The following is a 22128-nucleotide window of genomic DNA, read 5'->3' on the forward strand; positions in this document are numbered from 1 at the left end:
AAACACGGTATCAAAACAAAAGCTTTGGAGCCGTCTTACATACCGATACAATAAATGTTTATCTTCAGAATAGTTTGTGTCTTTAACATATTACTAATCATTTATTGACCTTGATATCTTAACCATTCGCTGGTGTGGAGACTATTATTTCGCGACAGTTGTTGTAAATTTTTTATAAACCTGTGTTTCTCTCCAGCAGGAGGCGCTGCACAACGTCTTATGACTGATGCTAATACGCATACACTATATTGCCAAAAATATTCGCTCACGCATCCAGATAATTAAATTCAGGTGTTTCAATGAGTTCCATGGCCACATGTGTATAAATACAAGCACCTTGCAGACTGCTTCTGCAAACATTTGTGAAAGATTGGGTCGCTCTCAAGAGCTCAGTGAATTCCAGCGTGGCAGGCTACTGTGATAGGATGCCACCTGTGCAACAAGTACAGTCGTGAAATATCCTCGCTGCTAAATTTTCCACGGTCAACTGTCAGTGTAAACTGACAGCGGGGTCAGCGGATGCTGAGGAGGCGCATTGTGCGCAGAGTGCGCATAATCGCTACAGACCTCCAAACTTAATGTGACCTTCAGATTAGCTCAAGAACAGTGCGTAGAGAGCTCCATGGAATGGGTTTCCATGGCCGTGCAGCTGCATCCAAGCCATCCAACATCAAGTGCAATGCAAAGCGTCAGATGCAGCGCCGCCACTGGACTCTAGAACAGTGGAGACGCGTTGTCTGGAGTGATGAATCACGCTTCTCCATCTGGCAATCTGATGGATGAGTCTGGGTTTAGTAGCTGCCAGGAGAACGGTATTTATTTGACTACACTGTACCAAGTGTAAAATTTGATGGAGGGGGGATTATGGTGTGGGGCTGTTTTTCAGGAGCTGGGCTTGGCCCCTTAGTTCCAGTGAAAGGAACTCTGAATGCTTCAGCATACCAGGAGATTTTGGACAATTTCATGCTCCAAACTTTGTGGAAACAGTTTGGGGATGGCTCCTTCCTCTTCCAAAATGACTGCGCAACAGTTTACAAAGCAAGGTCCATAAAGACATGGATGAGCGAGTTTGGTGTGGAAGAACTTGACTTGGCAGCAAGTCCTGACCTCAACCCAATAGAACACCTTTGAGATGAATTAGAGCAGAGACTGAGGACCAGGCCTTCTGGTCCAACATCAGTGTCTGACCTCACAAGTGCGCTTCTGGAAGAAAGGTCAAAAATTCCCATAAACACACTCCTAAACTTTGTGGAAGGCTTGCCCAGAAGAGTTGAAGCAGTTACAGCTGCAAAGGGTGGGCCGCCGTCGTATTAAACCCTATGGATTAAGAATGGGATGTCACTCGAGTTCATTTGTGTGTAAAGGCAGATGAGTGAATATTTTTGGCAATACAGTGCAGCTTTGGAAACACCATTCTAATGTACAAGTTTTACAAGATAGTGTAGACAATGCAGAGATGTACTGCCTTATTTCAGCTTCTCCATGGACTCATCTGTACACCAGAATATGGCGACTGATGGCCAGAAACACTGCTTTGATGATTAACAAGCCTGAGTTCTTATGTCAAGCTTTATGTTGTATTACCTCATGTTTAGTCAAACAAACCCACTGGCGAAACAGACATATAGTTTTTTTTTTTTTTTTTTAATCTTACGTTGTGTGAATTCACACATTTCTTTCTCCAGGAGCGCTTACTGTTCCAAAAGAACGAAACCATCAAACAGCTTACGAAGATTTGATGTACATTTATTCTTACCACGTGGAACATATAGTATAAAGATTTCATACTGAATAAATGATATTCCTTGAGCCAAAAAAAGGGAAAGGGAGGAATTTACATGATGTCTTAGCTACATAGTCTGAAATACAAATATGCAGAATCCATGACCAGAGAAAATTTGTCGAGTGTGTGTACTTCATCTAGTTTATTCTTGTTGTACCAGGAGATAACAAGTTGGAGCTGTGTCTGTCATACTACGGAGCTGTGGAGAAACCAGAGGAGTGGGTGCAATCGGTGTGGACTGGAGGTCACGGACCAAGCTCACGTCAGCCTCCGTCCCGTACCGATGACAAGTGTGAGAGTAGTGACACAGACAGAGACAGACACAGAGAAAGGAAGTATAATGTACAACATTATATATACACCACAGCAAAGCTGTATTTGAAGTTGAAAACCAGTCCTAAGAGGTGATTTCTTTTCATAAGGGTATTCATACAATCAAGGGATAAGAGGAGGTAAGGGTGTTGTAGGTTCTTGATACTTTGGGGAAGAAAGCCATTTTCTGTTCAACACCAAACTAAAATGACCTCAGAACTCTAGAGCTGCATCATCAGCCTCTGTGTGAAACGTGTGGTACAGAATGCTTACACTCAAGAGCAGTACGGTACAGAAAATGTCCTACAATCTACTGCACACTGCACAGGCCTCCCCGGTGAAGGTGTTTATTGACAGCGCTGTCTACTGTCGGGCTGACTGGTGAGGATCCAACTATAGCAACTATAACCAGCAGGCCACTTGTCAGTCTGCTTCACCTCTGAATGTCAACCAGCGACAGACTCACTGTGCCCTCGAGGGGAGAGCTAGGGCACACTGCGTCTCCCAAACTCACTGTAAACGAGACAGCAACTTTGGTTACAGTTTTTGTTTTTCAGCTATTTATTTATTCATTTATTTATCTTTATTAAAAAGTACTTTTCCCCCCCACCAAGTGCAGAACAGTCTCCCAACCATGGTGCTCTGCTCCGTGTCATCCAGTTGGCATTCGCGTTGCAAGTAGTGTCACTTTGTCGGCGTCTCTCTGGTTTGGAATCCACCACAGCTCGGCAATTACCCTCCTCAAGCAAGGCTGGCCTGTGGAGGGCTCACATAATGTAATCTGAAGGATTTTCATAAATTAAAAGACAGTCACTTGAACTTTCCTTGCCCTGCTTTACACACACAAGCCAGGTTTACCAGGGAGGTGGGGATTGTGGATAAAAACCCCCCCGAAAAAGTGGAGCCACGGCTCTCTACAGCCGTCATGACTGGCCGATCAAAAAGAGTACATCACAGATAACATGAGAAACCAGCGAGTTCATTAGGGGAGACACTGAAAGGTCGAGGAGTCGGGACTCGTGTAGTGTGAACTCTGAGTGGTTCTCCTCCACCTTCGCTAAGGCGTGCAGCGCCCGGGCAGCTCGTCGCATCATGTCCGGGCTGGTGGGCTCGAAGTGCATCCCCTGTAGGTGCAGCAGAGAGCCCTGGCTCTGTTGAAGCTGTGTGGCAGCCAGACTGTCCTCCAAGAAACCCAGCAAGTTTCCCACACTGCCCTTCTGAACAGCGACTGCTCGGGCTGCCAGTGTGTCACCCTGGGCCAGATTGGCCAATAAGACCACGGCCATCTCCCTGCAGACTGCAATCTTCCTGTCTCCAATTAACCGCACCAGGTTCCCATACAGCTTCTCCAACCGACTGAATGGCGGAGTGGCCAAGATGAGGTCCACATTGTTATCCTGGATGCTTAGTTTGCTTAGCGTTTCCAGAACCAGTCTCTGAGGTGACAAAGCACTGTGGGGACCAAGGGTGGGGAAGGGGTCCTGGGCCTCTGCTGAGGGGCACACGGCCCAGTGAAGAAGACCATCCAACAAGGGAAAGCAGATGCTCTCAGGGTAGATCGAAAGGTCTAGTTGGCCTGAAATGTTTGCCAAGGTGACCAACGTGTTCTCCCTCAGGAGCTCCAAGCAGTCCCACCACCACTCATCCCTTTGGCCCATTCCCTCGTCTGAATCCTCGTCTTTCTCGTAGGTGAGTGGCGCCTGTTTGCGCTCAGGGTGCCGGTGGTGCAGCAGGATCAGGCGCCCGAGTAAAAGCAGCAGTCCTGGATGTTTGGACATTTCATGGTCATTGCCTGGTACAAAGGAGAGGCTGCGGACAATATTTGAGACACAGATGCAGCGACGTGCTAAAGAATCCTGCCAGTCAGCCAGTGCAACGAGTGGCCCTTCGTCTTTACTGTGAGGCTCATCCTCTAGGATGGTGCCAGTCTGCTGTGCCTGTTGGGTTAAAATACTTCCCGGGGGAAGAATTGGTCTATTATTTTCCTGGTGACTTTTACAAGCTTTCTCTACCGCCTTGGAGTCAGCTTCTGTTTTCCTCTCCTCCTCACTGCTAACGGTGGAGCCCGCCTTCTCCGAGACCGTCGATTTCTCTGACGAAGATGCCCGTTTTTGCCTTTCTTCCTCATCTTCATGCTTCTGCTTTTCCTCCTCAGAGGGAAAACAATTTTCCCGTATGTCCTCTTCGAGGACTCGTCGCTTCAGTAAAACTTGGGGAACGAGTATTCGTTCTCGCGGTTCCAAGAAGTCTTTGCATGGCTCAAAGTGGGTCAGGATGTGCTCTGTTGAGTCACCCCCTCCAGCACTCCAGTGAAGTAACCCACTGTCGAACTCCTGCACTTTGCCGTGATTATTTGCTTGGGCAGCGACAAATGGGTCTTTCTTTCGTACCACCCTCAGAGGAAACTTGTCAAACTTGCTGGCCTGTTTGGCGCGCTCATGGGCAGGTAAAGACTGCGACGAGCCAGTCTGCTCAAATGAAGAACTCTTGTTCTTCCTCTCCTCATCCGTCTTCTCATCTTGACCGTGAGAGCATTGCTCTCGGTCTTCCTCCTCTTTCACATGAGCTGGCCTAACCGTTTCTCGCTCCTCCTCATCGTCATCTTCTTCCTCTTGTTCCATATCCTCGACCCGTGGTTCCTCCTCTTCCGTGTTGTCCAAATCCCGTTTCAAGGCTTCAGGATCAAGCAGCGTCCTCTGACCAAGGTCCCCAACTTCATACTCCCGCAGGATGCCAAAGATTTCAATTAGGCAGCGTCTGAAATACTCAACCACCAACTCCAGAAAGCCAGGCAACTAAATAAAGAACACAAATTGAGAAAACATTAGACATGATCACCACTAAGAAGGCTATAAAGTGTCATAAAAGGATCAATATTAAGCCTCACCGTGTTGAGATCGAAGGTAGAAATACTGTTGTCATCATACAGGAGAATATTGATGGTATCTAAGGCCCATGTACTTTCAGCCAACAAACCAGATTTTAATGACATCATGACTCTCCAGGCCTCCGGGGTTCCTAAAATGAAAGGAATAAAAAACTAAATGGGTACAAAGAAATTTCTGTGCAATAACAGACAGCTGAGAAAATCTAACATTAAACACTGTTGTGGTTGAATGGGGTCAGCTTTTATCGTTTATAGTCCTACCGATATCTTTCATGGTGAGTCTGCGTCTGGGTTTCAGCACAGGATGTGTGGCTTCTATCGAGCCTGGGGGAAAAGGCATGTCTCGCCTTATTAGAGGCGACTGCACCGGAGGGGGCACAATGTGGGATGCAGGCACTGGGGGGCCGGCCTTGTGCATCTTCATTACTCCGTGCATATAGGGAGATTTACTGGGTGATGTCCGGCTCTCCATGGGGCGGGGCATGGAAGCTGGGCTGGACACTTGTGGAATGTGGTTCTGCACACCCTGAGGGGGCTGGTAGTTGGGCTGCACTGAACGAGGCATAGGTTGGCCAGGCCCAGCTGGACCATAGGGAGGCTGCCGAGGGCCCATCTGACCCCCCCACTGACCGTCATGATTCATGCGCTGTTCTGATGGCATCATGTCATCTGAACGGTTCATGCCGGGATAACCGGGTCCCTGGGGTGGGCCCCCAGGGCCACCCTGTCGGTTAGGGTAGTTCTGATAGTTGATATCTCGAGGTCCCTGCCACATTCCTCCCTGAGGACCATCGGGACCCGACTGCATCATCTGAGGGGGCATGTTAGGCTGAGCATTAGGCCCGGTCGATCCCTGCATCCGCTCGCGACCAAAGGGAAACGGGAACTGATTGCCGGGGCCAGGTGGACGACGGTCAGGGCCAGGGTAGGGCCCGCTGCCGCCGTACTGATTGTACGACTCCTGCTGTCCTGAAGATGGTGCAGGGGCGCCTCCTTGCTGTTGTTGCTGCGGTGCTTGCTGTCCACCAGGAAAAGGCCCGCTGTACTCAGTCTCATGACGTTTAGATGGAGGGTAACCTCCTTCCACAGGACGCTTGTAACTCTACAGAAAATTACGTACAGAGAAACATCCGATTACACAAAAACATCAACTGAACTGTTGTAGAAAAATCAAGTTGCTCGCAATTTGGTTTTACTGCTTTCTGACATTTGAAATGAATGACTGTGGCACTGCACATTCACACTAAAGTACAACTTTCAAATCTGATCCCAGTGTACTGAATGTAGTTGGAGTTGGTCGTGCAGATGGATAATTTACCGTTTGTGGGTACATTCCAGGCTGCTGATTCGGGTATGAACCAGTAGGGGGCGCTCCCTGTCCAGGATACTGATTACCATAGGAATCATGCCTGCAAACAATAATGCCTCGTCAGTTTGAACATTTAAATCTTCTGCATCTCTGACTCAGTGGCAACACATGCAGTTTGTGACAAATTTATAAATAACAGCCTCTTAAATTTCCTTTTTTTTTTTTTAACAGTTTAAACATTCGTTACATTATGTCTCATCTCAATCATACTTGGTTCCCTCAACCTGATTTTTCAATTAAACCACAAATCTATAATGTAAAATAAATAGATAATGCAATTTTCATAACACACTCAGCTTTCTCCGCTAAGCATAAATGAATATTTTTAGCCTTGAGCCATTTTAAATCGAATTCACACATTCAAAATTAAAAGTACATTTCAGTCAATGCCATCCGAATCTCACACCAGAATCATATGCGAAAGAGACCAAACCAAAAGGCTGTCAACATATAACTAAATTTGGACTGGATGTTCTATCCAAGAGAAATGACCAAGATCTGATGTTCGTGATGTGACCAAAAACTGGGCCTCTAAATTGACTGCAATACTGGAAGAAATAAGCTGCTAAAGGAAAAAGGAAAAAAAAAAAAAAGAAAGAAAGAAAAAAAAAAAGGAGCGTTTTGATCAGATTTCGGGCACTGAAACCTCTCAGAGATAATATTCTTGTTTACGTAAAAAGAACAATCAGTTTCCACTGACAGCAGTTTTAAAGCCAAGAAGTCTGCCAATCAGATGTTGAGTGAACTGACCGTGGCTGCTGTGGTGGGAAGCGATTTGGCGAATACATCCCCGCGTCGGCGTTGGCAGGCATCATAGGGTTTGGCTGAGGAGCACCGGATCCCATGTTGCCCTCCGGGCCCATTCCTTGTTCCGACCTGGGAAAAAGCAGGAGAGCACACGGGGTCATTTTCTTTGCTTTTGCTGAACCCAAATTATGTTCGAGATGTTCAAAACGACAGGAATAAAAACACCAGGACAACTCAAAAAAAAAAGAAAAGAAAAAAAAAAAAAAAAAAAAAGCACAGAACAAATTAAAGGGAAAAAAAGGAAATACTGTCTTCATCATAAACCGGAGACCAACATTAAGCAGGTACAAGAGCGTCTTTGATGGGCTCCTTTTAACATCCGGTTTGATGACAAAACACTGAGAAAAGTGGCTTAATAGGGATATTACAGGTGCCCAAACAAACTTTAAACAAAGTAATCAGCTGTAATGGACTGTTTTGAAAATAAGCTCAAAGAAATGAAAATCTAAATCCTGTCATTTTTGATGGACTCATTTGCTTCACAGTTTGTCTGCAAAACAGCTCTCTTGCTCAGTTAAATCAAAAACCACAGGGGTGACTTGGTTGATGCAAGTTCAATCGTAAAGATTTTTCAATAATTTAACGTACCAAATGAAATATTCGACAATGAATTTTTAAATGTATGCACAACGATGACATTTTCAAAAGTCTAATTTCTGTTTATTGACGCTTTTCTGCCACAAAAGACAGAATCAGCTGCCTGCATGTCACCGACCGACACGAAACAAACAGATGAAGATGAAAACATAGAATTCTATCATTGATCCACACAACAAAACATGGAAGTACATTGGAAACTTAACACCCATCTTTTCAAAAGCACAATACATTTTCTTCAGATGACAAAAAAAAAAAAAAATCAATCAAATGTAACTAAAAGTTAGACCTGCTCCTCCTGAATTGAACAGTTATGTTCAAGTTTGATCAATTAAAAAAAAAAAGATAAAAATCTTCTGAAAAAGAAAAAAGAAAAAAAAATCCATGTCTGTCATCAGTTCCACATTTCTCACCTCCTGTCATAGCCTGGTCCATAAGGATACTGCTGTCGGGGTCCCATTGGCATCGTGCCCATGGCCCCAGGCGGCCCTCTATTGAACGGAGGCTGTTGTTGTGGCGGCTGCTGCTGCTGGTCACCCACTACACTGTTAGGGCCCTGGCTAGCAGGCAGAAACTGCTCCCCGACTGGAAACAAGTTCAGAATTTAAACACATTGCGCAAGAGACGAACTGGGAATGCTAATTTTAACTTGGACTACATGACGACATGAATACATTCAGTGCACCCACCTTTTCGCATGTTAGTGAAGGGGTCCTTGTTGGGTTCATAGGGTCCCATCCTACCCTGCATGTCTGGTGTGTTCATGCCTGACTGATAGGTGGAGTTGGGTGTCATGTTCTTCCTGGGGAAAGTGGGGTCACTTCCATCAGAGAAGGGGTCCTGCAGGTTAACGCTGCTCCTAAGACAGAGGTAACATGAACAAGAGGCAGAATTAAACCGGTTGCACCAATCGCCATGTTTCCTTCATAAGCAAAGATCCATTAGTAAAATCTTATTTGACAGTTACCTGGACCCGGGTGGCATTGGGGGCATCTGGGTATGAGGAGTAGAGGCCGGCGTGGGAGGTTTTAGGTCTCCCCCCTCAGCCATGGAGCTACTGGTGGACTGGGGCGTCTGAGGGCCCTGCAGAGAGCCTGACCCAGCTGTGGAGCAGAGGGACGCTTCAGTTTGAAGCAGACAGACATGGTACAAGACTTTAATGACACTGCAAAAAAGGCAAGTTCTTGTCTTTCTTTCTTTCTTTCTTTTTTTTAAAGTGAGTAGATGTGGGCCACTGAACCACATGTTTTATCTGAGAATGCTCTAACCTGGGGAGGGAGGCTGGACCTTAGCAGCTTGGTTCTTTTTGTTGTCTGTAAAGATCTCAGGAGGAGGGTCTTCACCACGCTCGATTTTGCACTCAAAGGCGTAGAGACACTGGATGTACTGCTTTTTCAAAGAACTGGCAGCACTGCTGGATGTACCCACGTTTAAGGAGGTAGCAAGATCCCGCCACTTCTTACTCTTATTTACCTGCAACGCAACCAAAAGGAGACACGATTTAAGAAGGGTGAAAAGAAACAAAAGACGTCAGAAAGCGAACAAAACATACACTTTGGAAATGACTGTAGTTTATAAATGGCATATTAACCTGTGTCATTCCTCCAATCTCTTTAACCGACATATACAGCCGGAAGAGGTCGAGGGGTTTGCGTCCTACAGCAGGCAGGTTGCTCATGCCCATGGCTTTCTCTTCAATGAAAGCCAAGTATCGGTCAACCCACAACTTCCTGTCCGGCTCTGGTCCGAGCTCGTACAAGCGTGTTATGCTTTCACTGGTTGTCGTAGAAGAGTTGGACTTCTGTGTTTTTGGACAGAGAAATAAGAAAAAAGTTAGAAAAAAAAATCTGAGTAAGAATCTAAGTAAGAACCCCCCCAAAGATTTTCAGAAATTATTAAAATTTTTACCTTAGATTTGGATTCTGGTTTGGGCGTTACACCCCCATCTACTTTGTTATTCATCTTATTATTCATCTCTGGACTTGGAGCCATACCTACAACATGATGAAAGGGGTTGAAATTAGCAGTGATGTCTCTACATTTAAAAAAAAGGAAAATAAATAAATAAGGACAGTGCCAAAAGCAGTCATCTCTGTCTAACTTACCACTTGTATTATTGGCCATGTTGGGCCCCATGGGATACGGTGCTCCACCAGGAGTGTTCATCATTCCAGGCATGCTGTTCATTGGTGGGCCATAGGGTGGACCAGAGCCCATCATGCCTTGAGACATGTTAGGATAGCCGGGCATCCTTGAAAAAGGAGAAAATGTATGAAGATCTGATATGCACCATATGTGACAAAGTATTGGACACCAATTTCATATTCAGGCAAAGCTGTATGACATAGATAAATGTGTCCACAGGAGGACTGATGGAGAACCAACCTGTTGTGCATGGAGTTGGTGGCAGGGTGGTGCATGGCTGTTGGGTCCTGGGGCTTTCGGTTCAATCCTGGAGGGGGACACATCCCTGAGCCTACCTGGGGTGGCATGTTGCCCATATTAGGGGGCATGTTTGGACCCATAGTAGGGCCCATATTGGGTCCCATATTGGGGCCATAAGGACGAGCCCCCATCTGATTAGGAGGCATCCTTCCTGGAGGCATGCCAGCATATGGCGGCCCTCCACCCTGTCCCGCCATGGGGTTGATGGTGCCCATGCCTGGCCCAGGGTAGTTTGCATTGGGCATGTTGCCATAGCCAGGTTGTCGGGGATAACCTACAGATGATGGCACGACAACAACAAACAGAGATTTATTGCTTGTAACTGAACAATAAAAATAACTAAATAAATAAATCACTGCCACACAGTGACCTTAATTTGTGTTTGTGATTTAAAGTGGCCTGTTATATGAAAAACAAGTGTCTCTCACACTTTTCCTAAAGAGCTGTGTGAGAGACACAGAACTATGCACCCAGTGCAACAAGCCTTTGTCACAGTTTCGGCTCTACTGACAGGAGGCTAGGCTACGTCAGCTGACTCTCTGCTTCACAGCTATAAATAGCTGCAATAGAGTCAGAGGGAGGGACCAGCTACAGCATGGTATTCCTATGAGGCAAGGAGATATATTCCATAGGTTTGTCTAAAGGGATATGTACATGAGCAGATTTCACCAAAAGACTGTCAAGTAAGTGGAAAATCTTTGTAAATCACATGTTAGGCCGTGTCAAATAACGCCTTTCATTATGAGAATATTTTAAAACAGAAAAAAAAAAAAAAAGCTTTCAAGTAAAGTCAAAGTCAAACAGGGACGATTTCATAGTACAAACCTTGGGGGCCATATTGTCCTCCCTGCTGCCCATAGCCACCCATGGAGTTGTTCTGCTGGTATGGGGCCATCCCAGGATGCATCTGTCCCCCAGAGGACTGACGAGGTGACAGTGCAGAGGCTGACTGGGGGGAGCCGTAGGGGGGCATCTGAGGGTTTCTCTGCATGAACCCTGACACAAATGGACAAGAAAAGGAGACAGGGCTCAGACCCGGATGCTACAGCAAACTCTCTTGATGGGTTCATCCCCACTCACTCTGGGTTAAGTCAGCTACGTACCTCTATCCTGGGCCATAGGGGACTGGCTCATTGCAGGATGCAGGCTCCCATCTGACTGCACACTTGATGGCCTGGGAGGCATCTGGGTCCCTAAATAAAAATCAAAGTTTGGTTAGTTTGAAGTCAGGGGAGGTAGATTTTCTGATTTGAGGAAAAGGCCGTGAAAATAAATATGCCGTTTTGATGATAATTTGCATCTGTGTGAACAGAAATTCTATGACGTTCATGAATGAAAAAACAGTGTTAAGGTTCACAGAAAAATCTGTGAAATCTACAAAGTCTACATTTACTCTTTATGGGATAGAAACATGCGTCCCATCTGAGAAAAAGTCTATTCTCAATCCAAGTATAATCCAGACCTCCACTTTCCACATTACTTGTAAAAGCTGCCTATCAGACCACAAAGGCCTCCAAAACTAGCTGTGTTATATCATGAGACCGTAAACTCAGATTTCAGATGAGCCAACAGAAACTTCAGCAGTGGGTTTGAAAACAGCCTTCTAGTGTCAATCTCTTACACATCATTCCTCACAGAATGTGGCCTTCAACCTCAGCGGAGCCAAATTCTTCTTTTTTTTTTTTTTTTTTTTTTTTTGAAAGCAGCACTCTTTAAGACATGCTTTTAGCTCAAACAAGGTGAAATGTGGGTACTTGAGTTCTCACTTACTGCCTTCTGCAGAGGATGGACAAAAACATCATTTCACATGTGTGCGAGATACTGTTTGACAAATTGATTTACAACAAGAGAAACCAATAGAAATAGATTTAGCCTTCTGATCTGACTTGTCACGTCAGGTCGGTCGGCTCAAGTACTCATTTTGTGAGCAACCACCTTTAAAATAAAAACTTTACAATTACAGCCTGTGAAGTTTTCAGATAAAAATGTGATTACGCGCCACCTTTAACGTTGCCATTCGTACTATTTTTAACCCCAAAATGAGCAAATATATGCAGGTTTGCCTCGGCGTGGGTACACACGCTAATACATCAGGTGTATATGGATTTTATTAAATAAAACAAACCGGTCGGGCTGGTGCTTTCAAGCATCAGCGCCTCTAAAGCGTGAAAAACAACTTAAAAATAAATAAATAAATAAATAAAAATTGACATCCGTTAAGCGATTTGACAATATCGTGTCTCGGGAGTCTGCTACATATCAAACGCCTCATTTCTCTGTGAAGTATTGGCTCACCTGGCATGTTGGCGGGTGACAGCGGTCCTGTGCGGGGTGTGCTGGCGCTGGCAGGGGAGCCAGCGGGGGAAGGTGAGGGCCCTCGGATGCCTGGCAGGTGGGGAGACGTATGTGGAGAGAAGGGCGACTGGGCAGGGTTACTCTGCTCGCCTTGGCTACTCGACACACCCGACGTGCTCACGCCGGGACTCAGGGCGCCCTCTGTACCCGTTGGCAAGTCGTCGATGGACCCCGATAAATCCTGAAAAATACCAACAGTAAGACACAGTCAGCAAAAAGAAAAATGTCAGGTCATGATTTCATAAGATTCCCTTTCGGTGCCCGTTGTGCCGTGCAGCATCTACTTCATATGCCGGCTGTAGTATAAGTATGCACACACATCCCCTGGAGGCCTTTGTCCTTATTTATCTTTTTCATGGAGAGCATGAGCATGCATTAGAGCCATGGGTTGTCATGGATACAAAGGTTTGTAGGAGGCAAGTCGTCGAGTCAGCAAAAGCAGCAGCCTTGCCATGTGATTTCATTACACAAACAAATTCTTGTGATTTCATGTCAGATTTAGAGCCTTTCTATACCGACATTTGGACCTGGATGGGAATGAAAAACATGTTCATCTCAAAGTCATGAATGTAAGTTCACACAGGTTGACATTCAGACAGACAGGCAACTCGCAGATTAGACCGTTTCAGTGACTTTATCCAACGGTTGGTGACTGACCCCAGCTCAACGTGGACTCCTGGAGTCACAAAGAGCTGACAGAGAAGCAACTGCATATGAATAGCACCTGTAAGTTTTTACTATCTGCAGCAACTCGGCCGCATGTTGCGAATACTAACAAAGGTACAGGCAGAGCCACTGACAGATGCCATGTGTAAGAAGAATTTTTACTTGCTGGGTCTTTTTTTTTTTTTTTTTTTTAAACAGTCTTATTGAACTGAAAGTAAACATAAGATACAAGCACTAGAAAATGCTTTTGATTCTCTGACAAGGTCAAAATCCTGGTACTCACGTACACATGTCTTACCATTATTAACTAATTATTTACAGCCAGAAAAGATGTCTGCCAAAACACTCGGCGCACAGATGAATTTATAACTCACTTAGCTGAGGAATCAAATTTAAGAATGAATTTGCTTTGTTTTGAGCGAGCAGGTGTTCAATCTTCAGAATTCTCATCCACGCAAACTAAAACACCTCATTTTCACACAGCAGCATTTCCACAAGCAGCCGCCACACAGCTGTGCCCCAACAACCACAGAAGTGCAGCAGCGGAAAAAAACAAAGACAAAAATCACCGAGGAGCAGAAAGCGCAGCGACCACAGCGCGACAAAACAGTAGCAGAAACCCGTTCAAACAAATACTTTTCATTCATAATAAAAAGAGAAAAAACTGGGATGTAATTGGCCTCACGCTGACACCAAGTTGTAAAATTAACATATTGTGTGTAAAAGAACTGCCATACAAAGGTAGGAACTAACTGTCCTACATTAAGGTGAAAAGCAAAAGCACTGAATGTGACCCAGCTGTGATTTAACAGGCATTACTGACCGGAAGGCTGGAGGGGCGGCCTTGACTGTCTTCTTGGCCAGGTTTAGGCTGAGTGGATGGAGGAGCGCTGGACTGAAACGAGTCCTGGGATACGTCCTAAAAAATAAGGAAACACAAATTTTATTGTAATTAAATGGAAGGACTGGGGAAAAAAAAAAGAAAGAAAAAAAAAAAAAAGAATGAGACACACGAATTTGATCCAAGGCCGAGGGAAGTACCTGCTGCTGGGGGGGAGGAAAACGCTGATAAGGTGACTGCTGTGCTTGCTGTTGCTGAGCATTCTGCTGGTATGCTGCAGGCTGGACCTGTGGGTGTTGGCTGTGCCCCGGTGGCTGCTGTGGATGAGACTGTGCCTGCTGTTGCTGCGAAGGGGGTTGCTGAGGGCCCTGTGTGGATCCCGGGTAGTTGGATTGGCCTTGTGATCCAGGAGTAGCCTGGGAACTTGGCTGCTGTGGGGTCTGATTTGGAGGTCCCTGCTGTTGGGCGTAGGGAGACTGGCTGGGCTGGGGGGCTGATGTTTGAGAATAAGGTGGCTGAGACTGTGGGGGCCCCTGGGATGGGCCTGGCAGTGGCCCCTGGGACTGCTGGGGCATATGGGGCTGCTGATAGGGTGGTCCTCCCTGGGTGAGTGGAGCAGAAGTTGGTGTAGGGTGAGGCTGCCCTGGATAAGGCGACTGCCCGCTGGGTTGTCCGGGTGTGGGTTGGGAATACGGAGTTTGTTGCTGACTTGGGTGAGGAGCTTGACCAGGTTGGCTGTAATAAGGTGCCTGGCCCTGAGAGCCATATCCTCCTGGTCCCTGCTGCGCATAAGTTCCCATCTAAACAGAATACACAGAACAACTTCAGAAAGACTGCAGAAAACTCTAATATTCTGAAAAACAATCCAGAATAGGATCAAATACCTGTGGGCCATAGGGCATGGCACCCATGCCTGCAGGGGTACGTCCTGGCATTCCCACTGGGTATCGCTGGGGACCTGGTGGGCCGTAACCCTGGCCGGGGTACCCCGGCCCGGGCTGAGGACCTGTTGGAGGCCCCTGCTGAGTCTGCTGACTGTACGGACTGCCTGCTCCATATGGCTGAGCTCTCATTTTTCCCATCGGATCCATGGGACCAGGTGGCTGGACAAGACAACAAAATGAGACAATAACTTCAGTTAACAACTACATACGTTAGGAAATAAAAATCAACAGAGGTCAAAACTTACAAGCAGTCTTCCTCACCCATATGTAATTATGCCATCACAGCGTGTTTTTCCAAAGGCCCTAAAATACCTGGCTGCAGTGTGCCACCATTATAGACCCAAAGTATCAAAACAAACTTCGGTGAATGGAGAAGTTGTGCTTTTTTTTTTCGCACTCCTCACCTTATTTCCCACGGTCATTACCCTGATATTTTTTTTTCACCTTACTTTGCCATAGTTTCGGAAGTCAACAGAGCTATATATATCTCCTTTCGAATGGAGGGCAGTCTGCCCAATCTTAAACATATCCCAGCTGTGCTCCTGTTTTGAGCCTGGTCCAAGTAGCTTTTTTTTCCTCCCCAGAGAAGGCAGTTTGGCTTTGGATGAATGACACCAGAAATGAGGGAAGTGATTTAACAACATCCAGAGAGAGTGAAAAATGTACGAGCATGCACACACTATTACCCAGCAAACAAGTCCTAAGACTGACTCATCGGTTTTAAATTCAACAAGGGTTTCACTGTATATAAAAAGGTCAGGTCTCCCATGACAATTTCAACAAAAGAAATACGTACAAACGAAAATTGTCCCCAGATGTGGGAGATCTGTTCGAATCAGATCTCCCACATGTGCACTTTGCTGAGAGGAGCATCCTCAGCTCCAAAACCGCCCCTTTACAAACAGTATACACCATGCCTTATGTGACATACCGCAGATCCAAGATAATGAGGTGAAATAAATAAGAGCAGCACATGGCTAATCTGCATAAGACAGAGAGGAAACTCCCTTGGTGGATGAGAGATGGTGGACTGCTTTCTGATTGGCTTGGGGGGGGGGGGGTTGGGGGAATTCTTTGCAGGCACACAGTCAAACTTGTGTGGCATGCCAGATACAGCAGCAGGACACATCCTCATGGGCAGAACGCAAGGTTGGCTTTTGCAATTGTGTAATGAGTTGGAATACGTAAAAAAAAAACAACAACAAGCAAATCCATAATTTATCTTGGCAAAATTCAAGACAGATTAGACAACAGATGTTGTCATAAGCCATTACGCTGTGAACATTTAACGACTGTAGTAATGATATTATAGTTTAATTTGAATTATATATAAAATCAATCCAATCTCACACACTGATGCAGACTGTTGACATCATGATGATCTCTCTGGTGTTCTAATGGAGCAACCATGAAGCACCTAAAAACAGGGGCTAATAATAATAATGATAACAATAATAATAGGGTTTTTGGAAGAAATACACAACCATATTTTTTTTCCTGCTCTAAAAGTGTGTGTTTTTAAAGTAAAAAGTGCAGCTGGGAGGAGGAGTGAGGCAGTAATGGCCCAAGTGACCCTGTGATGAGCTAATGCTGTGTGTTCTTATCAGCAACTGTTCCCTTGCATCACATGTAATTATAAATGACCATGAGCAGCGGATGAGGAGCCAATCAGATTTCAGCTAGCATGTCAACCCAAGACCAACTATCTCCTAGCTTTGACAGTCGGATTTTACCTCCACAATTCAAATCCCACTGCAAACTGCAATCTGCAGGCTGCACTCAGTCACTCATAAGGCAGAGTTGACTGTTTACAGGCAGCATGCGTGGAAAGTCCGGGATCCTTTCACCCCACCGAACGCATTTAATCAATATACTGCCAAAATCTAACAATTTCTGTCTCTTCCTGACATCTCACGGGGCAAATGAGCAATTTAAACAGGACCTAAACGTGCCATTTAACTAACCGTGAAGGACTCATTCGGCACGCAACACATTCCTTCCGTCATGGCCGCAAAATTACAGCTTACCAGGCAAGAAACAGTATAAACATAAGGGTATAAGCAACCCTCCCATGTACTACGGTGTGAGGGCACGTTATAGAGTCGCATAGTAAAGCTTGCTTATGTCAAATAGTCTTGAAAAGTCCGCGATTAAAAAGGAGTAGCAAAGCTGTAGGTGAAAAAACGAAGCGTTGCTCTTCAGTGAGCATTTTCGCCCCCTTTTCAAAGTCAGGCCTTCTTAGCTTCCTGAACATCATTTCACCAACTTATACCTTATATAATGAACACTCTGTTGTGACTACATGCCTTAATAAATTTACTAAAAGCAACACTTATTTATTGGTGTGGTGTAAAGAGAAAAAAATACACACGAGAGGCAGCCATTTTAGAGTCTTTGCGAACTAGTATCAGACAATGGCTGGCCTGCTACGTTGTGAACTAGCTCAGAGGAGGGAAGCAGACGTGCTAAAGCCCGTGTTTCAGTAAAAAACTGATTTTACCTGGCTTCTAGCTAGCGGTTGCCCAGCACTTCCCGGGCTCATGGGCGACGGGTGATGACTCCTTTGTTGCCAAGCCGGATTGCTCCCTCCGTACTGACCGCTACTGCCCATGTCTGCTGGTCCCTTACTAGCTCCTTCTTGGCTACTGTAGTCACTAGACGGGTAGTTTGGATATGCCCGCGATGAGCTGGGGGACGTTAGGAGCTTGTTGAGTGTCGGTGTGGATGTTGGTTGAGGGTTTCCAATGTTATATCTCTGGTTACTGTAAGATCCAGCCATTGCCGATGGTCCTCCTGGTGGTGGCTGCTGCTTAGCTGGCTGCCCCCCAGCTGTCGGCGCCTGAGCACTGCGAGGCGAGTTCATGGCGTATGCTTGGCCGGGATATGGAGTCCTGTTCGGGAATGGGTTGTAATTATTAAACTGATGGTTTGAAAAGCCATGCTCGTGTGAATTAGGCTGATACGGGTCCATCATGTTGCTCGACTGCACAACCGGACCCGCAGCAGCTGCCATGCCAGGGCTTTGTTGTCCGCCATGTTGATGAAAAGGGGCCCGACCGTAGTGCTGACCGTATCCGTACGAAGGTGGAGGAAAAGCGGGGCCGTGGTGATGCACCAAACCGGGGTGGTTATTTCCCTCCGGTCCTACAGAGTCATTCTGGGTATTATTGTTAGCCCTGGGCGGGTTCCCATTCCCGTTCTTCATCTCAGGTTCCCCTCCTCCCCCTGCATTTCCACCGTCGGCCCCGTCCTGCAGATCCACCCGGCCCGGCGATCCGCTGTCCAAACCCGGCTGCTTTTTATCCGACTGCTTCTCTCCAGGAACAGACTCTTCCTTGGCGTCTCGATCCGGCTTTTTGAGTTCGGAAGGCGGGCTAGTGTTAAGAGTGGCGGCGCTGGCGACCTGAGCGGCCATGATATACCCCCCCACCTCTCTCTCCCTCTCTCGGCGAGTCAGTCACAATCAAAAGCTAGCATTGAATATAAATAATTCTTTAGAAACATTAATCCTTATGTCGATTCATTCCCACCCCTTATTCCGGACCGAATCCGGCTGCCATCCCACCGGTTCCGGCTCCGTAAATGGGTTTGAGAGATGATGGAGGCTCCATACAATGCGTAAAGAAGCAACAGAAATTGTTGTGGGAGTTGTGTTACTGAGCCCGGGTAGAGGCAGGGAGCTAACCCAACCAACACGAGGCTCCGCTACATACAGCCATTTTACTGAGCCGCACGGGTGGCCGCAAAACACGGACTGCCTCTCATCCGAGGCGGCCCGGATTTTTCTTGTCTGAAACCCTCATGTTGTGTCTCTTTTACCTTTTTTTTCTTTTACCCTATAGGTGGAATATGCTATGCACATGATAAGTCTTAATGTGTGTTCGAGTGAAAGACAATCAAGAAGCGTTCACCAGAGAAAGTGCAGCCCGGTGAATTTCCCGAGCTGAACAGAGAGCACTGACTGATTAATGAAACTGTAAGAGTGTTCGCATATGTATTGATGCCACAGTTGTACATGTAAAAAGCAGGGGTACACATACATACATACATACATACATACATACATACATACTAGCCTACAAATTGACTGGGCACGTGCAAAATTGACACAAAACACTCAAATCATGCATGTGTGTTTTTGCTTTTGTTGTGTTTGTCTCCAACTATTTGTCTTTCAAGTGGATTCAAATTTTCAATTTGTGTCTCGTTTTTGCCCTTTAATATCTATCTATGTTTATTTCGTGGCTGATGGTAGTTTGTATTTAATTTTGCCATTCTTTGTTGCCATTTTCCCTTTCAGTTATTCTATCAAGTGTAACAATTGGACTTTCTTAATGGCTTAAATAGTAGGCAAATGAGCTTCTCCTCATAGTTCTTGAAGATATTTCACCTCTCGCCCAAAATGCTTCTACAGTTTAGTGAAATTGCCCACTATTTAAGCACTTATCGTGATGTGGATGAGTGTCGCAGATATTACATCACTTTCTGCTGCCTCGAACTACATTTAGGTAATTTAGTATCTTTGTCGCCATTTTGTGACCATTTGATGTTTGTGTCACATTTTGGTAATTTTGTTTCTCTTTGGGATCATTTTGAGCTAAATTCTGGTAAATGTGACTTTTACATCTATCTGTGGCCGACACATTTTGGTCATTTTGTGTCTCTTTGTGGCCATTTTGTGGAACATTCAGGGTAATTTGGTTGTTTTACATCTCTTTGCGGTGGTTTGTATCTCATTTTGGCCCTTTTGTGACTCTATGATGCTGTTTTGTGTTGCATTTTGGTTATTTTGTGTCTCTTTGAGTCCATTTTGTGTAACATTCAGGTCAATTTGGTTTTTTTACATCTCTTTGCGGTGGTTTGTATCTCATTTTGGCCCTTTTGTGACTCTATGATGCTGTTTTGTGTTGCATTCTGGTTATTTAGTGTCTCTTTGAGTCCATTTTGTGTAACATTCAGGTCAGTTTGGTTGTATTACATCTCTTTGTGTTGGTTTGTATCTCATTTTGGCCCTTTTGTGACTCTATGATTATGTTTTGTGTCGCATTTTGGTTATTTTGTGTCTCTTTGAGTCCATTTTGTGTAACATTCAGGTCAATTTGGTTGTTTTACATCTCTTTGCATTGGTTTGTGTCACATTGTGGCCTTTTTGTATGTCTTTGTAGCTGGTCCGTGTGTCTTTCAAGTAATTTTTTTTGTCAAATTCAGGTCTGTTTGTGGTCATTTTATATTTTTCTGTGGTTATTTTGTGTCAGGTGTTGGTTGTGTGCCTCAAATATGGACTACAGTCTGTGTTTAGGAATTAATTCCCATTCAGTTTATAAGAAGCAATGGAAGTGATACAGTTGTCGATGATTCACTGCATGAATGATGAAAATTCCTTAAAATAATTCAGCGCGGCTCAGACACAGTTATATTGTTAGTCAAACAAAATAAGTAAGTAAAGAGTGGTTATTTGGTTATCTTACTAGATATACTGAAGTCATAGATATGCTTTTGCACTGTTGGTTTTGGTTATTTCCCACCAACGTCTCTGAGAGGCATTGACACAAGAGAGGCAACACACAGGTTTTTCCACAGCAGAAGGAGGAAGCCTTGCAGCAAACGAGACTAGCAATGCACATTCCCTCTTATTCCCTCCCCTGCCTGCCTGCCTGCTCTGCTCTCCTCTACCACCCCCTCTCCTCTCTGTCTGTATCTCACTCCAGCAGAAACACTCTGTGCTGAGTGTGGGGGGATGGGCGCACAGGCTCCTGCTCTCTCTCAGCCTACAAACACTGAACTATACTAAACAGAAGAAAAAAAACGACACCTCATCTCTCAGAGAGAAGAAGCGTGAACAGTTTTAAAGTCTCAGAATTTTTTTTTAGATTGTAGCATTTGAGTCCCCTTCTCCACTGACATACGAAGGGGACCTTTTTTAGCACACTGGGTGTGTGCACTGCATTGAGCAGGGGTGGGATGGTAATGAAGTGTGTGTGGTGAGCTGAAGGAGTTTTGTGTGTGTGTGTGTGAGAGAAAGAGAAATAATTAAAAGCCGAAGCAGTGAAATCTTCATGAGGCATTTAATTGTTCGATTTGGGTATTGATTAAAATTCAGATTTGGCATGTAAGTAGGACAAGGCTGCCTTTCGGTTTCTGTTCTCACTCTCGACACACAGGCGCGCGCGCGCGCGCACACACACAAACCGTCTCTCATGCTCTCCCTTTCACACACACAAACACACACATCTACCTCTAGGGGGCTTAAAGGAAGAAAAAAAAGGCAGGAAGTACCAATGAGGAGGCATACTTGATCACATGTACAAACATCGAAACACAATTTAACATTCAGCCTGACACACCCCCCTAATGCACACAGAGCTTAGCAGGCAGGAAGCTGTCCTCATATAATTTGCAGCCACATCACACAACGCAGGGTTAATGTGATTTCCCACATCAGCGCGAGCTCGCAAAGTGGATCACGCTTTTTATGTCAGTATAACTGCAACACAGCAGAAGTGCGTGCACGCACAGAGCCTCGCACTGAATTCTGGTCTGAGATTGTGTCGGTTTTAGTGGCAGGGGTACAACCAAAATGCAGATAGGATAGATTTTGAACTGTGAAGAAAGAGCGCAGTTGGCAGCAGTGGAAACAGTGGAAGTAGAGAGTTTTTTTGCAGCAATCAGTAAGACAGAAGATCTTCCATCCCAAAGACTAGACACAGGGCCAGTTGTGCAGAAACACAGATTTAATGTGGCTTCCTCTCCCCGCCTGACTTAATTTTTCTGCTCTGGCTGCTGGAAAGAATCGGAGCGGACTTTTGTGGATCTGGGAGGAGGATTTGGGAGCGCATGTGCCACCTGCTGGTCAAAACGGAGCCGACATACAGCGCGCGCACCGGTTCTTGACCCAAGTCAGTTTTTACTGCGGTTATGATGTGTTGCTGACGACTTAGATTCACACCGTCTTTCTAAAGGGGTATCGTGCAGCTGTTTGTACAAAGTAACCTGTAATTGCTCTGAATTCATAGGATAGAACACCGTTTCATTTCAACCTAAAGAACAAACAAAAGCCAATCTGACCAAATGGTCAGATGGTTCTGAAAATGTTAAAAGGTCATCTGAGGCACCGCATATTGC

General features: G+C 45.4%; 1 protein-coding gene across 2 annotated transcripts; it reads right to left on the minus strand.

Annotated features, from left to right (window-relative positions):
* Positions 1–1730: 1730 nt before the first annotated feature.
* Positions 1731–18721, minus strand: arid1aa (AT-rich interaction domain 1Aa). 2 transcript variants are annotated; one of them, XM_072394571.1, is made up of 20 exons: positions 17507–18721; positions 14947–15165; positions 14263–14862; positions 14045–14140; positions 12496–12736; positions 11304–11393; positions 11026–11196; positions 10141–10474; positions 9861–10006; positions 9664–9749; positions 9347–9556; positions 9024–9228; positions 8723–8858; positions 8445–8614; positions 8169–8340; positions 7102–7227; positions 6301–6391; positions 5244–6084; positions 4983–5113; positions 1731–4890 (listed from the first exon to the last, which is right to left on the minus strand). In XM_072394571.1, exons 1-20 carry the CDS (start codon positions 18419–18421, stop codon positions 3019–3021), a joined length of 6852 nt encoding a protein of 2283 aa, XP_072250672.1. In that variant the 5' UTR covers positions 18422–18721; the 3' UTR covers positions 1731–3018. The 2 variants fall into 2 exon arrangements, with proteins under 2 accessions (XP_072250672.1, XP_072250671.1); XM_072394570.1 differs by having other exon boundaries at positions 8723–8876.
* Positions 18722–22128: the final 3407 nt, after the last annotated feature.

Source organism: Leuresthes tenuis, unplaced genomic scaffold (assembly GCF_036924035.1).
Source record: "Leuresthes tenuis unplaced genomic scaffold, fLeuTen1.0.hap1 SCAF_10, whole genome shotgun sequence".
NCBI lineage: Eukaryota > Metazoa > Chordata > Actinopteri > Atheriniformes > Atherinopsidae > Leuresthes > Leuresthes tenuis.

Bases quoted from the DNA above. Each gene is read 5' to 3' on its own strand.
- arid1aa (XM_072394570.1), bottom strand. From the start codon at position 18,421: ATGGCCGCTCAGGTCGCCAGCGCCGCCACTCTTAACACTAGCCCGCCT. The intron at 5,114-5,243 runs GTAGGACTATAA...CTTTCATTTTAG, and splicing joins ACTCACCATGAAAGATATCG to GAACCCCGGAGGCCTGGAGA. The intron at 4,891-4,982 runs GTGAGGCTTAAT...TTCTTTATTTAG, and splicing joins CTACCTTCGATCTCAACACG to TTGCCTGGCTTTCTGGAGTT.